General features: G+C 41.5%; 1 protein-coding gene across 1 annotated transcript; it reads right to left on the reverse strand.

Moving 5' to 3' along the window:
• Nucleotides 1-1,423: 1,423 nt before the first annotated feature.
• Nucleotides 1,424-5,111, reverse strand: LOC134200826 (uncharacterized). Its single transcript, XM_062674586.1, has 4 exons — nt 4,957-5,111; nt 3,406-3,551; nt 2,548-2,701; nt 1,424-1,587 (listed from the first exon to the last, which is right to left on the reverse strand). Exons 1-4 carry the CDS (start codon nt 5,104-5,106, stop codon nt 1,456-1,458), a joined length of 582 nt encoding a protein of 193 aa, XP_062530570.1. The 5' UTR covers nt 5,107-5,111; the 3' UTR covers nt 1,424-1,455.
• Between the last annotated feature and the right edge of the window lie 9,323 nt (nt 5,112-14,434).

Here is a 14,434-nt window from a genome sequence, read left to right on the forward strand (position 1 = left end):
AACAGGTGCACCGCCTCACGGAGCACATTCTTGTGGGGCTTAATCGACCAAAACCGTTATACACGGGAGCTCTCTTCTTCGACGTCGCAAAAGCGTTCGACAAAGTCTGGCACAATGGTTTGATTTTCAAACTATTCAACATGGGCGTGCCGGATAGTCTCGTGCTCATCATACGGGACTTCTTGTCGAACCGCTCTTTTCGATATCGAGTCGAGGGAACCCGCTCCTCCCCACGACCTCTCACAGCTGGAGTCCCGCAAGGCTCTGTCCTCTCACCCCTCCTATTTAGCTTATTCGTCAACGATATTCCCCGGTCGCCGCCGACCCATTTAGCTTTATTCGCCGACGACACGACTGTTTACTATTCTAGTAGAAATAAGTCCCTAATCGCGAAGAAGCTTCAGAGCGCAGCCCTAGCCCTAGGACAGTGGTTCCGAAAATGGCGCATAGACATCAACCCAGCGAAAAGTACTGCGGTGCTATTTCAGAGGGGAAGCTCCACACGGATTTCCTCCCGGATTAGGAGGAGGAATCTCACACCCCCGATTACTCTCTTTAGACAACCCATACCCTGGGCCAGGAAGGTCAAGTACCTGGGCGTTACCCTGGATGCATCGATGACATTCCGCCCGCATATAAAATCAGTCCGTGACCGTGCCGCGTTTATTCTCGGTAGACTCTACCCCATGATCTGTAAGCGGAGTAAAATGTCCCTTCGGAACAAGGTGACACTTTACAAAACTTGCATAAGGCCCGTCATGACTTACGCGAGTGTGGTGTTCGCTCACGCGGCCCGCACACACATAGACACCCTCCAATCCCTACAATCCCGCTTTTGCAGGTTAGCTGTCGGGGCTCCGTGGTTCGTGAGGAACGTTGACCTACACGACGACCTGGGCCTCGAATCAATTCGGAAATACATGAAGTCAGCGTCGGAACGATACTTCGATAAGGCTATGCGTCATGATAATCGCCTTATCGTTGCCGCCGCTGACTACTCCCCGAATCCTGATCATGCAGGAGCCAGTCACCGTCGACGCCCTAGACACGTCCTTACGGATCCATCAGATCCAATAACCTTTGCATTAGATGCCTTCAGCTCTAATACTAGGGGCAGGCTTAGGGACCCCGGTAACCGTACTCGTCGAACTAGACAAAGAGGTCGACGTGCAACCTAACCCATGCATCAGCCCGCTGAGTTTCTCGCCGGATCTTCTCAGCGGGTCGCGATTCCGATCCGGTAGTAGATTCATTCGCGAAACAATTGCTCTTGAGTTGTTAGGTCTCCTTCGGAGGCGCTCGGGCAGTTGTTAGCAAATCCCACCCCTCTTGGCTGAGCCTTTGCTCGCCCACCTGTCCTGGTGAAACTGGAAAGGCCTTCGGGCCACCAGTAAACTTTCAATCATAAAAAAAAAAAAAAAAAAAATATTTAAAATATTTATTTACAAAAAAAACCTAAAATGAAGTTTCTTCATTATCATCTTCACTAGAAGTTTTCTTTTTGATTTCGTTGTTGAGCTTCGGTTTCGCCAACCAGTTGTGGTCGCGAATATACAGTAGCTGCAGAAACGCTTCCAAACAAAATATCTGAAAGCCGATTAGATTCTGTTTTGCTACGAAAACCAATTTAATCAAATTAGCCAAACTTAAGTTTAGGAGTATGTCGGATTTGGATCAACCGAGTTTCTCGATAGAACTACTCAGTCGCGATTCCGATCCGGCAGTTTTTTCAGCGAAGTAGGTACTGCTCTTAGTAGGGGCCAGTGTTAGCAACTGGTGGTAGGACTTCTTGTGAGTCCAGACGGGTAGGTTCACCGCTCTGCCTATTTCTGCCGTGAAGCAGTAATGCGTTTCGGTTTGAAGGGTGGGGCAGCCGTTGTAACTATACTGAGACCTTAGAACTTACATTTCAAGGTGGGTGGCGCATTTACGTTGTAGATGTCTATGGGCTCCAGTAACCACTTAACATTAGGTGGGTTGTGAGCTCGTCCACCCATCTAAGCAATAAAAAAAAACTCTCAGGCAGAGCCCAATGACCGCCACTAAACACTGCGATATTACAATAGCTACAGGCTATTAGATAGGCAAAAAACGGGTTTAAATGCTGTTTTCAAAAATCAGTCCAGAACTGGCATCCTACTTTTGTATTCCTGCGGCAATCTATCTTTAGCTTATTGTAAGACAAGCAATGGGAGAGACAAAGTGGGTAGCGGCTTGGCCATGCGTCTGACATTACTGATGTCTAAGACCGAGTGGCAATTAATAAAATAACATGCCATCTAGTAGCCGACGCCCGTAAACACAATGTGTACAAGAGAAACGACCTAGCTCGCTTTGTCCTTTCCCTCTTTCCACAGTCGAGAGCTTTCCACAACCGAAACAGCGTCTCGGTTCGCGAGACGCTGTCTATTTACTCACTCTCGCTCTTCCTAAATTGTATATTTTCTCTCAGCCGTAACGAATCTGTCGCGAGTTAAATTTTACAACACGCCTAAAGTAGTTTCACTTCAATAATGTAACAGTCAATGGCCGTACTTTATTACTAACCGTTTCATTTTTTTTGTCAAATCCTTCCAACGTATAAGTGTAGCCGAAGACGCTAGTCGATATTTTAGATTCGTGAACTGTCAAGTAATTGTCCTCTGTGAACACTGGGAACTGGGACAAATAGTAATCGCCGGCTTGGATAGGACAGTCCATACTGCGAATCAAGAGAATTGTAATTCGTTTAATATCGAACAAAAATATTACTATTTGTATAACAATTACACCCTGGATCTCATGTGTCACTGTGAAAACATTTTAAGTATTTTTTCTATCATTTTGCATATAATTACAGGAAAGCTCTTTTCAGTTAATTAAGTACGTTAATTTATTTTAAACATTCTTTTTTAGCTATTTTCTGCTCCCGCGCTGACTCCTTGTGTCGATAATCCGCAGTGCTGGATTGCGTCGTGGCTTGAGGTGTTGAGAGTAGAGCGTATCTGGTCCGACGATCGCATTGGACTTCTGCCTTCTTCCGCATAGCTTGCCTGTTACCAGCAGCTTTTCTAAATTGTCACCTCTCTTGCTGGCAATGTGTCCAAAAAACCCAAACTCCTCTGCGCGCATATAGTGCCGAGCCGCATCGGAATCTTGAGCTCGGGAAGAATGGATTCGTTGATTCTCTGTTCTGACCAATGAGTCCCGAGCATTTTCCTCCAGCACCAAATCTCAAACGTGCCGATGCGTTGGCGATCGGCTTTCTTAAGGGTCCCAATCTATGCGCAGTAAAGGAAAATGGAGAAGATAAGGAAGGCGATGAGCTGCTTCTTGGTATTCCTCGAAATGTTCCCCGTTGACAATCACGAGGCAATTAATACATAGTTAATGGATATGGAAAAGAATTTTAATTTTAAAACTAACTTCGGTTCGATGTAATGAAAAATCATGGTGTAAAGTTCTGCTTCCTCTCCGCTGTCGCTGCTACAGCCATCCTTCAAGATGTAGTAAGACCTGAAGTAGTCGCACGTGTCCGTGTTCCGCAAATCTTGGCATTTCTGCATCGTGGCCTAATAGAATAAAACAGAGAGAAAAATTCTCACAGCAAAAATATATTATGTTTATAGTGTGTGTGTTTTTAGTTAAAATGAACAAATAAAACGGCTTGCCCAACTTGAAACAAAAAAATTTAGTTTTCATTGGATTGGTACTACCATTACCATACCATACCATATACCGATACCACAAATACCATAGCTGTATTTTTTATTTTATTTTTTGCTTAGATGGGTGGACGAGCTCACGGCCCACCTGGTGTTCAGTGATTATCAGAGCCCATAGACATCTACAACGTAAATGTCGCCATCCACCTTGAGATATGAGTTCTAATGTCTCAGTCTTTAAAGTACAACGACTGCCCCACCCTTCATACCGAAACGCATTACTGCTTCACGACAGAAATAGGCAGGGTGGTGGTACTTACCCGTGCGGACTCACAAGACGTCCTACCACCAATAAGTAGCCTTCGAAGGTTCTTACCCTTCGAAGCTATAATCGGGGCGTCTAATCGCTCCGTGTCGGTAGTGGCCCGTCAGAATAGTGGTACCACTGAGCTCCGCAACACTCAAGGACACAGTTCATGATGACCTGAAGGTTGGCTCAGTCAGTAAGTATCTACAGTCGCCATCATTGCGCCACTTTGAGAAGGCGGTATGACATGCACACCCTCTGGTCGTGGCCGCCGGTAATTACATCCCCATTCCTGTGGACCGAATGGTAAACAGTCGACTTCGCCCTAAATACGTCATTACGGATCCTCCCGATCTATTAACGGTGCTTTTAGGTACCTCAAGCACCGGTCACCGTCCTCGCTGAACCCGTCGCCTGCGACGAAGGGCTCGTCTAGTAAATTAACCCACAGACACAACCCACTGAGTTTCTCGCCGGATCTTCTCAGTGAGTCGCGTTTCTGATCCAGTGGTAGATTCTGCGAAGCACTGCTCTTGCTAGGGCCAGTGTTAGCAACACTCTCGGTTTGAGCCCCGTGAGCTCACCTACACGTCAAGGAGAAGCTGAAATAGACTCTCAAGACTATCAGCATAGGTAAGGAAAAAAAGGACGCAGGTGTAGGTACCTATGTAAATATTATGAGTGTTTCGATTAAATAGAATTTTATGAATTTAGTTTTTAATAAACGATGTTAAATACTCTTTAGTACTTATTCTTTGCGGCGACGAATACGTAATACGAATACACGGCGCATCTTACCTAGGAACATAAATAGGCCAAAGACGCTTTAGACTATCAAACTCGTTTAATTTGCAAATCCCACGGCTCATGGCTGAGCCTTTGCTCGCCTACCTGTCCTGGTGAAACTGGAAAGGCCTCCGGGCCACCAGTAATCCTTCAATCCTAAAAAAGAAGGAAGAAATACCTCTTAATCTAAATTTTGTGGCTGCACCATAGGTAACATACCTTTAAAGTCCAACCATTCTCAATATTCCTCGATATGTGAATATCTCCGCTGACGGCAGAGTCGTGAGTTTTCGTTGTAATGCTGAACTCTCCGACGCTTACGACGGGGACTGGTGAACCGTAGCACGGGCCGATTCTCGTGACCATCATGTGGGTGGGAGCTATAGACGCGTAACCGCACGTAATATTTATTATTAAGATTATAATACGATGGAAGTGTAGCATTTTTGCTAAAGCTCTGTATAAACCGTACCGATCCAACTTCGTAATAAACACGTTAGGGTATATTCGTTTTTAAGTATCGGTCGCGACAGTTGTTTTTGGAAAGCGTTTGTGAGTTAAACTGTTTTTTTTTTGTTTAGTATTTAAACTATTCCGGCTTTGGGTCTACTGAGTCAACTGATGTTTCTCGCCGGATCTTCTCAGTGGGTCGCGTTTCCGATCCTGCTCTTCTAAGCACTGCTCTTGCTAGAGCTAGTGTTAGAAGTCGTCGTGGCCTAAAGGATAAGACGTCCGGTGCATTCGTATGTAGCGATGCACCGGTGCTCGAATCCCGCAGGCGGGTACCAATTTTTCTAATGAAATACGTACTCAACAAATGTTCACGATTGACTTCCACGGTGAAGGAATAACATCGTGTAATAAAAACCAAACCCGCAAAATTATAATTTGCGTAATCACTGGTGGTAGGACCTCTTGTGAGTCCGCACGGGTAGTTACCACCACCCCGCCTATTTCGGTCGTGAAGCAGTAATGCGTTTCGGTTCGTGGGCTGTGAGCTCGTCCATCCATCTAAGCAATAAAAAAAAAAGTCCACATGTTAGAGCCCCTTGAGCTCACGTACTCGCCCAGTGAATCTATTATGACCCCTCGAGGTCACTGGAATAGGTAGAGGAAAAAAAAGGGCTACTGAATCTTTATTTTGTACATTTGTCTAATTAAAATACGTGGTGAATTTTAGTAATCTACAATAACTTCAAACACTCTTGATGATAAGTCAATCAGCTAGCTCATTCAGCAAAACTGTTTAACAAGTCTTTATTGGGTCATCCTGTGCGTGTGTGCGTGAGCGCGCGCGTGCGTGTATCTTATATCTTTAAACGAGCAATTCTTGTATATAAATGTATATATAATCTGAATCTCGGAAAAAGCTCCAACGATTTTCATAAAATTCAATACACAGGTGATTTCGGGTGCGAAAAATCGATCTAGCTACGATTTATTTTCAGAAAATGTTGTTTTATTCATGTTTTCAATAATCAACTCTATCGATAGGTACCTAATCAACTTATTTTTTTCATCGGTCATCCTCTAGTGAGTAAAGTGTAAAGTGTAGAAAACGTGCAAGGAAACTTGACAGCTGTGTATTCTGTAACATTTATTTTGGATGACAGTAAAATATAATTATTAATATGGTATTATCAAAATAGTCACTACTTATCAGAACTAAATTGAGAAAGGTGTGGAGGGGCCTCTACTTCGTCCAAGATCGATCAATCTTCTTAATATTCTTTTTGCCTAAAGCAGATATCGGGAGATGAGTTTCCAATAATCCACGTAGAGTAAAAATTCATTAAATTCGCAGTGAGCTCTCTCTCTCTCTCTACTCTACAAGAATGATGTAATCCTTGAGTGGCCACTAGTAAACATATTAACATGAGCTCATTATTTTTGTCGTAATGAATCCTCTATTCCAATGGTACTCAGACTGTAAGCACCTGTCTCTACCTCACCTGACTCTAAGTTCTTTTTTTTATTGCGCTTGTAGGCAGACGAGCATACGGCCCACCTGATGGTGAGTGGCTACCGTCGCCTTTGGACGTCAGCAATGCCAGCGTCAGAGCCAAGCCGCTGCCTACCCTTAAATACTCTCCACAAGCCTCGTTTGAAGAAGGCCATGTCATAGCGCTCGGGAAACAACGTATAGGGAAGCCCATTCCAAAGCCGGATGGTACTTTTTTTTATTGCTCAGATGGGTGGACGAGCTCACAGCCCACTTGGTGTCAAGTGGTTACTGGAGCCCATCTACAACGTAAATGCGCCACCCACCTTGAGATATAAGTTCGAAGGTCTCAAGTATAGTTACAACGGCTGCCTCACCCTTCAAACCGAAACGCATTACTGCTTCACGGCAAAAATAGGTAGGGTGGTGGTACCTACACTACCTACCCGTGCGGACTCAGAAGAGGTCCTACCACCAGTGACCAGAAAGATCTCTTGAAATGCAATGTGGATGAACGCAGTGGCTCCAGGTAGAATGGATGAACTCTACACCAGTGGCAGGCGGTGCGGATCATCTCAAACAATTCCTCAGAGCACTCTCCGTGGAACATACGGTACAAAATACAGAGGGAGCCGAGGTCCCTCCGCAGGCCCAGTGGTTCTAAAAGTGTCTAGGGTCTAGGTGGGCCACAATCACGTCGTGACGGTTTTAAGCTGATCAGATCAGATAACCAGTTGCCAAATGGAACGAGAAGTCGTTTCACGGCCAAAAAACAATATACCTAAATCATGTATTGTGAAAAACTTTTATTTTCAACTGTACTCGGAAAATCAGATCCGATAATCATTGGCTTGTGATCTCTCTGTAAAATAATAATGACTTTGTAATGTCATTTTAATGTTATATGTATATGTAATTAGAACATATAGCCATGACATGTTATGATACCTCAGACTTCGGGTAAGTACTTTGCTTAATTGTACAGTAAAAGCTCTTCACTCGCGGGGTATATATTTTATGATTGTCGTGGCCTAAAAGATAAGACGTCCGGTGCATTCGTATCTAGCGATGCTCCGGTGTTCTAATCCCGCAGGCGGGTACCAATTTTTGTAATAAAATACGTATTTAACAAATGTTCACGATTGACTTCCACGGTGAAGGAATAACATCGTATAATAAAAAACAATCCTGCAAAATTATAATTTGGGTAGTCTTGTGCGTCCGCACGGGTAGGTACCACCACCTCGCCTATTTCTGCTGTGAAAAATATGTTTCGTGAATATGACGGGAATATTGAAAAGCGCGTTTACAAAGAATATTTGGTTGGATGCCTACATATTGGAATCAATGTTATGTATCAATGTACTGATTAGATCCGCGAATGAAGAAATCTTTAGCCGCGAACATAGCAAATGGATCGTATTTTTTGAAGTTATACTTCTTTAGGCGCTTTATGAAAAATTTATGAGAGTGTAATTTTACGATGCGCGCGCACCGTGACACATAATTAACAGAATGAAGTTGCCCACTAAATCGCTCATTACAATACGACCGACGTAACTTGGCGAGTCTGAATATAGCCGCAGGTGAACTTTCCGAACCATACCGAGAATTACCGAATTTAAACGATGTCAAGAAAAGGGATGTCCAATATGCGTGTTTGAGGATGTTGTTTAATCGAATTTTTTTTCAAATTGATTAAAATTTAAAAAAAATAATAAAAATAAAGTATAACTTCTTACGCGCGTACATAAGTAGGTACACGCACCCTTTTTTTAATCCACGAATAGTGAAAACGCGAATGAAGGGAGTTCGAATAAAGAGCTTTTACTGTAGGTATAACATAGTGTGTGTAAATGTAAAGAGATACATGCGTTACGCTTAATTAAAATGAAACTTTAGATCCGAATTGGGATAGCTTCTTGAACATAAAATATGTGTGTTTTAAAACGTATGTCATTTGAGAAGGGCTCGACGAGTACCTAAATTAACTCTCAGACACAGCCCACTGAGTTTCTCGCCGGATCTTCTCAGTGGGTCGCGTTTCCGATCCGGTGGTAGATTCTGCGAAGCACGGCTCTTGCTAGGGTTCGTGTTAGCATCGTCGTCAGGTTTGAGCCTCGTGAGCTCACCTACTAGCCACGGTTACGCTGGAATAGCCGCTCCAGGCTTAGATAGGAAAAAAAAGAAGATCAGATGCAGTAGAACTATATACGAACGTATACTTAGTCAGGTCATAAATTCTGTCACATGTTTAATGTAAAATAATTGAAACAAGTTTATTCATTATGTAACCATTCATATGCCAAAATGAACTTAACAAAACAGATTCTTATGACACTAAAGTTTATTCAAAATGACCTCCGTGATTTTGAATACAGGCCTTCAATTTGCGCGGCCAGTCGTCTATCGCAGCACGAACGAGGTCCATGTCAATATCGGCGGCTGCCTTAATCAAGGATGTCTTGAGTGACTCCAAATTGGGATGAAGGCTTTGAGCACGACTTTTCCTCCAAGTGTTGCCATATCTTGTAATCTAACGGATTCAAATCTGGACTGGAGGAGGGCCAGCCTTCGTGCCGGATGAAGTCGATTTCACGCGCCGCCAGCCAGTCTTGTGTGCTCTTCGCTCTATGAGCTGGCGCCGAATCTTGTTGGAATACCCAGTGCCTGTTATTGAACATGGTATGAGAAACAGGTTCCACAAGGTTCGTCAGGACTGTATTTTGCTACACAACTGCATTCGTTTTTACACCTTTCTCACAAAAATGTACCTCTGTTAAGCCCCAATAAGAAAGTCCCAACCATACCATGAGCGAGGATGGAAAATGACCTCGTTGGACACGCGGAATACGGTTGCTCGCTTCTTCACTACTGTGTGCATACACCTTATCATTTTGTTTGTTGTAGCTCTCTTCTTCGGTAAAAAATTTTTCATCCGAAAAAAGAATTTCCCGATATTTTTTTCCCGCGTACCGCTTCAACAAAGCGCGGCATCTCTTCAGTCTCAGGTCCATTAGACGAGCATTCAAACGATGTCCTGTTTTTCTTCGATATGCCCGAAGCCCTAAGTCTTCATTTAACACCCTTTTCACCGTGGTTCTGCTTAACCCCATCTGAAGGGCCAACAGTTTCTGCTTACGTTTGGGATTTCTTTGAATTCGCGCCTTCACAGCTTTTATCACTGCTGGAGTCCTAACAGACCGAGGGTGACCACTTCTTGACCTGTCATCTACACTAGAGTCTTCATTGTATCGTTTGATGGTACGATAAACGAATCTTTTGGTTATATTCAAATTTTTCAGTATGTTAAAAATTTGAATTGGCGCGTAACCGCAACGATGCAACGCAATAACTGCAACACGGTCTTCTTTAAGCGTCCACTCCATATTTAAAAATGAGTAAAATTCTAAAAGTATACATTTTTATTTTCATGAACAATTCGAAATTCGAATTCAATAAACTTTTTTGTGGCCAGCATTCTAAAAGAAAAGTTTTTACTGTGTGACAATACTTATGACCTGACTAGTTATAAACAAAATAATTACAATTACACTAACTATTTAATCTCGAAAGTATTATTTCCCATTTTATTATCTATTATTGTTAGATGTAACAACGTGAGCTCATTTTGCTTATCGAAAACTGTAAAGAAGTAGTAAAAAGGATAAAAATAAATGTTATCTTATTCGAAAAAGTACAAAGAACACATATACTTAAATTATACATAACTTCTATGTTGTAGATGTATTAAAATCATATTAAAAATTCGGCAAGTAATAAATATTTCCACTGTTGTGTGTGATCACGAAAACTGTAAGGTATTCTGAGAAACATAAAAAGTTTTAAATGAAAACAATACACACTAAGCTACTCCTCCTCCTTGCGTCGGTTTCCTCATTACTGAGGGTCGTGGTCATGGCCTTGAAACAGTTTGTTTTTTGTTATGCACCGCCATCTGTTCCTATCTGGAGCGGAGTGCAGAGCATCGTGCACTGTGGTATCCAGGGCTGCACGAATCTGGCCCGTCCAACGGGTCAGGTTCCTGCCTCTTGGTCGCTTGCCCTCGACCTTTCCAGTGACCACCAATTTCTCCAACAAAGCTACAGTGTAAGAAAATACAAAAAAAAAACATTTGTTCAAGCTGATCTTGAATTGCTTTCTTATCGAATTTCGGCTACAACCTAGCCAAATAATTAGAATTAGAATAAGAAATTAAATTGTCCAAATATATAAAAAAATACGTTTGAGTGAGTCAGGGTTTGTTCAGTGGACGAAACTGGACCATAAGTATTGATACCTAAAGATTCGATTTACGTATTATATTTGCCCTTACATTTTGTTATCGATTTATTTTGTTGTAAAGGTGGAAAAAAACTACTTCTAATTCTTTATTTAACACAAGATAAAAGGAACTCGACAGCTGTTTTATCTTTGCCTATTTATGTATATCGTAATGACATTGAAACACAAAATTCTAGTATAATAGATAAAAACAATATAATAAATGCGATAAGAGAAATAACACGATATAAAATTTGTTTATGACGATAATGCTTGTTGTGGATTTCATATCTTTATAATGTTCATTTTCATTTGTTACATAAGTAAATAAAAAGTATTATTTGTTACATCACTTCTTTTATTGTTTTTGTTGATAGACGTTTATGTGGTGGTAGGATCTCTTGTGAGTCCGCATGGGTAGGTAGGTATGTACCACCACCCCGCCTATTTCTGCCGTGAAGCAGTTATGCGTTTCGGCTTGAAGGGTGGGGCAGCCGTTGTAACTATACGATACCTTAGAACTTATATCTCAAAGTGGGTGACGCATTTACGTTGTATAAGTCTATGAGCTCCAGTAACCACTTAACACCAGGTGGACTGTGAGCTTGTCCAATCATCTAAGCAATAAAGAAAAATGTGGCCCACATGATGGCAAGTCAGTCACATATGGATGACAGCAATGTGCTGAGGGCTCTTCGCAAACCTCATATGAAGAATGAAACCTCGTCTAAAGAAATATTCTTGTAGTCCTAATGGGTTCACAAAATCAACTCACGGCACAGTCGAAATCTACTATTTCTAACGCAATTCCGATCCAGTGGTAGATTCAGCGAAGCCCTGCTCTTGCTAGGGCTAGTGTTAGCAAATTCTCTCAGGTTCAGCCCGTGAGCTCACCTACCCGTGAGGGCGTAGTTGGTATAGCGCCCTAGGTTACCAGCGAATAGGTAGGGAAAACCTAAGGCTAAAAACAACCAAAGTAGGTCATCGTACTCGACATAGCCAATAACATTAGCTCGCTGAGTTTCTCATCAAATTGTTTCCTCAATGGGAACCGATTCCGAGTAACACTTTAATTTTTATTTTTAATTTTTATTGCGTAATCACGCCACGTTAACTGGTCCCGTGATAAGTTCGTAAAGAACTTGTGTTACAGGTACCAGATAACGGCTATAAATGTAAGATTTTTATTATACACATACATATATTTAATAGACATCCATAACCCTGGAAAAGACACTTATATTTATCACACAAATATCTTCCCTTGGCGGGATTCGAACCCGCGACCCCCTTGTGTAGTGACCATGTCACTTACCACTACAACAGACGACCCTTCAAACCGTGAATAACATCGTGTAATCATTACGCTGTAGATGTCTATGAGCTGCAGTAACCACTTAACACCAGGTGGGCTGTGAGCTAATTCACCCATCTAAGCAATAAAAAAAATCCTTTATCGTGGAAGTCAATCGTGAACATTACCACTTTGAGCATCCCACTCCCTAATAGGCGCCCAAACACCTCCGCCGTTAGCCCCATCACTCTCTTTGGCCAGCCCACACCGTGGGCGTCGAAGGTCAAATGCCTAGGCGTCACCCTCGACAGAGGGATGACATTCCGTTCCCACATTATAACGGTACGCGACCGTGCCGCCTTTATACTAGGACGACTCTACCCTATGCTTTGCAGACAAAGCAAACTGTCCCTCCGTAATAAGGTAACTCTCTACAAAACATGCATACGCCCCGTCATGACGGTTACAGGCGTAGTGTTCGCTAACGCGGCCCGCACCAACTTGAAACCCCTTCAGGTTATTCAATCCCGATTCTGCAGGATAGCCATCGGAGTACCATGGTTCCTGAGGAACGACTTCAACGTTTGACAAGTTTTGCGGTGTCAGTGAAAATGATCGATGTCCGATCGCTGCGGGAACTAAATTAAATAGACTTACGTATATACATATGTGCAACATTTTATTCATAGAAAGTCGAAATCGTGTTTAAATCCAGTTCAAGCTCTCGTTTGTGTCATGTGGCTACGCTGACATCACCCCCGAATTCGTTTTCGCTGCATCAACCCCTCGGATTACGCGAACGAGTCGTGGGGCCCGACATAGACCACTTTCGATATTATAGATTTAAAATATCTTAAAAAGATTTTTTTATTTTCTCACAAGATCGGAAGGCTCACTTAAATACTTACTTTAAAAAATTACATGTTAATTAATATTTTCATGCATACTCGTAGTTCATTAAACCGATGTTTACTTCGTTCGAAGTCACCTATAAATGACATACATGTAAAAAAAACACGTTCACGTCTACCCCGCAAAGTAACCGGCGCGGCGTGATGACTCACAATGTCTCCCTATTTTGTAAATAAATCGATATTATTCGATATTTGAAGCGGGATAGGGGATGCTGACTATACGATTTTTTTTTTTGGAATAGAGCAGATGTTGTGCTCATAAAATAACAAGATATACGCTTAGTGTGATTTGAATCCTAATTTCAATACTGTAATAATTACAACAATAAAATAACGCAGATATCGATGAATTGTTGTCAACCTTTTAAACATTTAATCATTATTTATGTTATTGACTTGACAAGCCAGATAATAATAAGAGGAATTATTTTTTGGTCACAGTGACGCGCGATAATTATCATGTAAATATATTTATTTCTATCAAAAAAATTTGTACAGTACAATCAATACAATAAGAGTATTCTTTTGAATTTACTAAATTATAAGTATCATAATACATATTAGTTCTTTTAATTATGAAAACAACAGTGTTAATTAATGCTTAATTCTCTACGTTCACAAAGAGATTTTGCAAAGATAATATAAAAATAACAATGCTGCACAGGGAAGCTGGACTGACAATATTGTTTGTTGCTATTTTTAATTAAATTTATTTCGACCAGGTTTTAATGCAATCTTTTTGTGTTTGTGTAAAAATGAACATTGAAGCAATTACTAAATAGACCTTAATATATACGAATACACTTGGAGCGCTAACTAACTTAAAAATTTAATTTCATTTATATTATGACTTTGATCGATTACCTATATCGCTAGTTTTCACCTTGACCGTGCTGTTTGGAGGTTACTGAACTTTTTCACAGGGAACCTGATAGCAAATGTGTAACGTCACGAAATTTTGTTAATCTCATGTTTTTCGGCGACCCTCTTTGCTTACAACAGTAATTCAAATAACGCTTATTGATTAAATTGGCGAAAAATGAGAAAATATTTAATTAAACAACCAAATTTTCGTTAAAAGTAAAAAAAAGGACCGTCTACTGAATTGAATATATCTGAACCTCGTTCACATACATTTCTGTAGTTTTTCCCATTACTACTTACAAAACGGACACGCCTCCAACGCTATTATTACGATTCGTAGCTCGTAGCTGCATTCGTGGTATAGACTTGTATCCATTTAATTTATCATTTCATTCAGTA

This window comes from Bombyx mori, chromosome 21 (genome assembly GCF_030269925.1).
Source record: "Bombyx mori chromosome 21, ASM3026992v2".
NCBI lineage: Eukaryota > Metazoa > Arthropoda > Insecta > Lepidoptera > Bombycidae > Bombyx > Bombyx mori.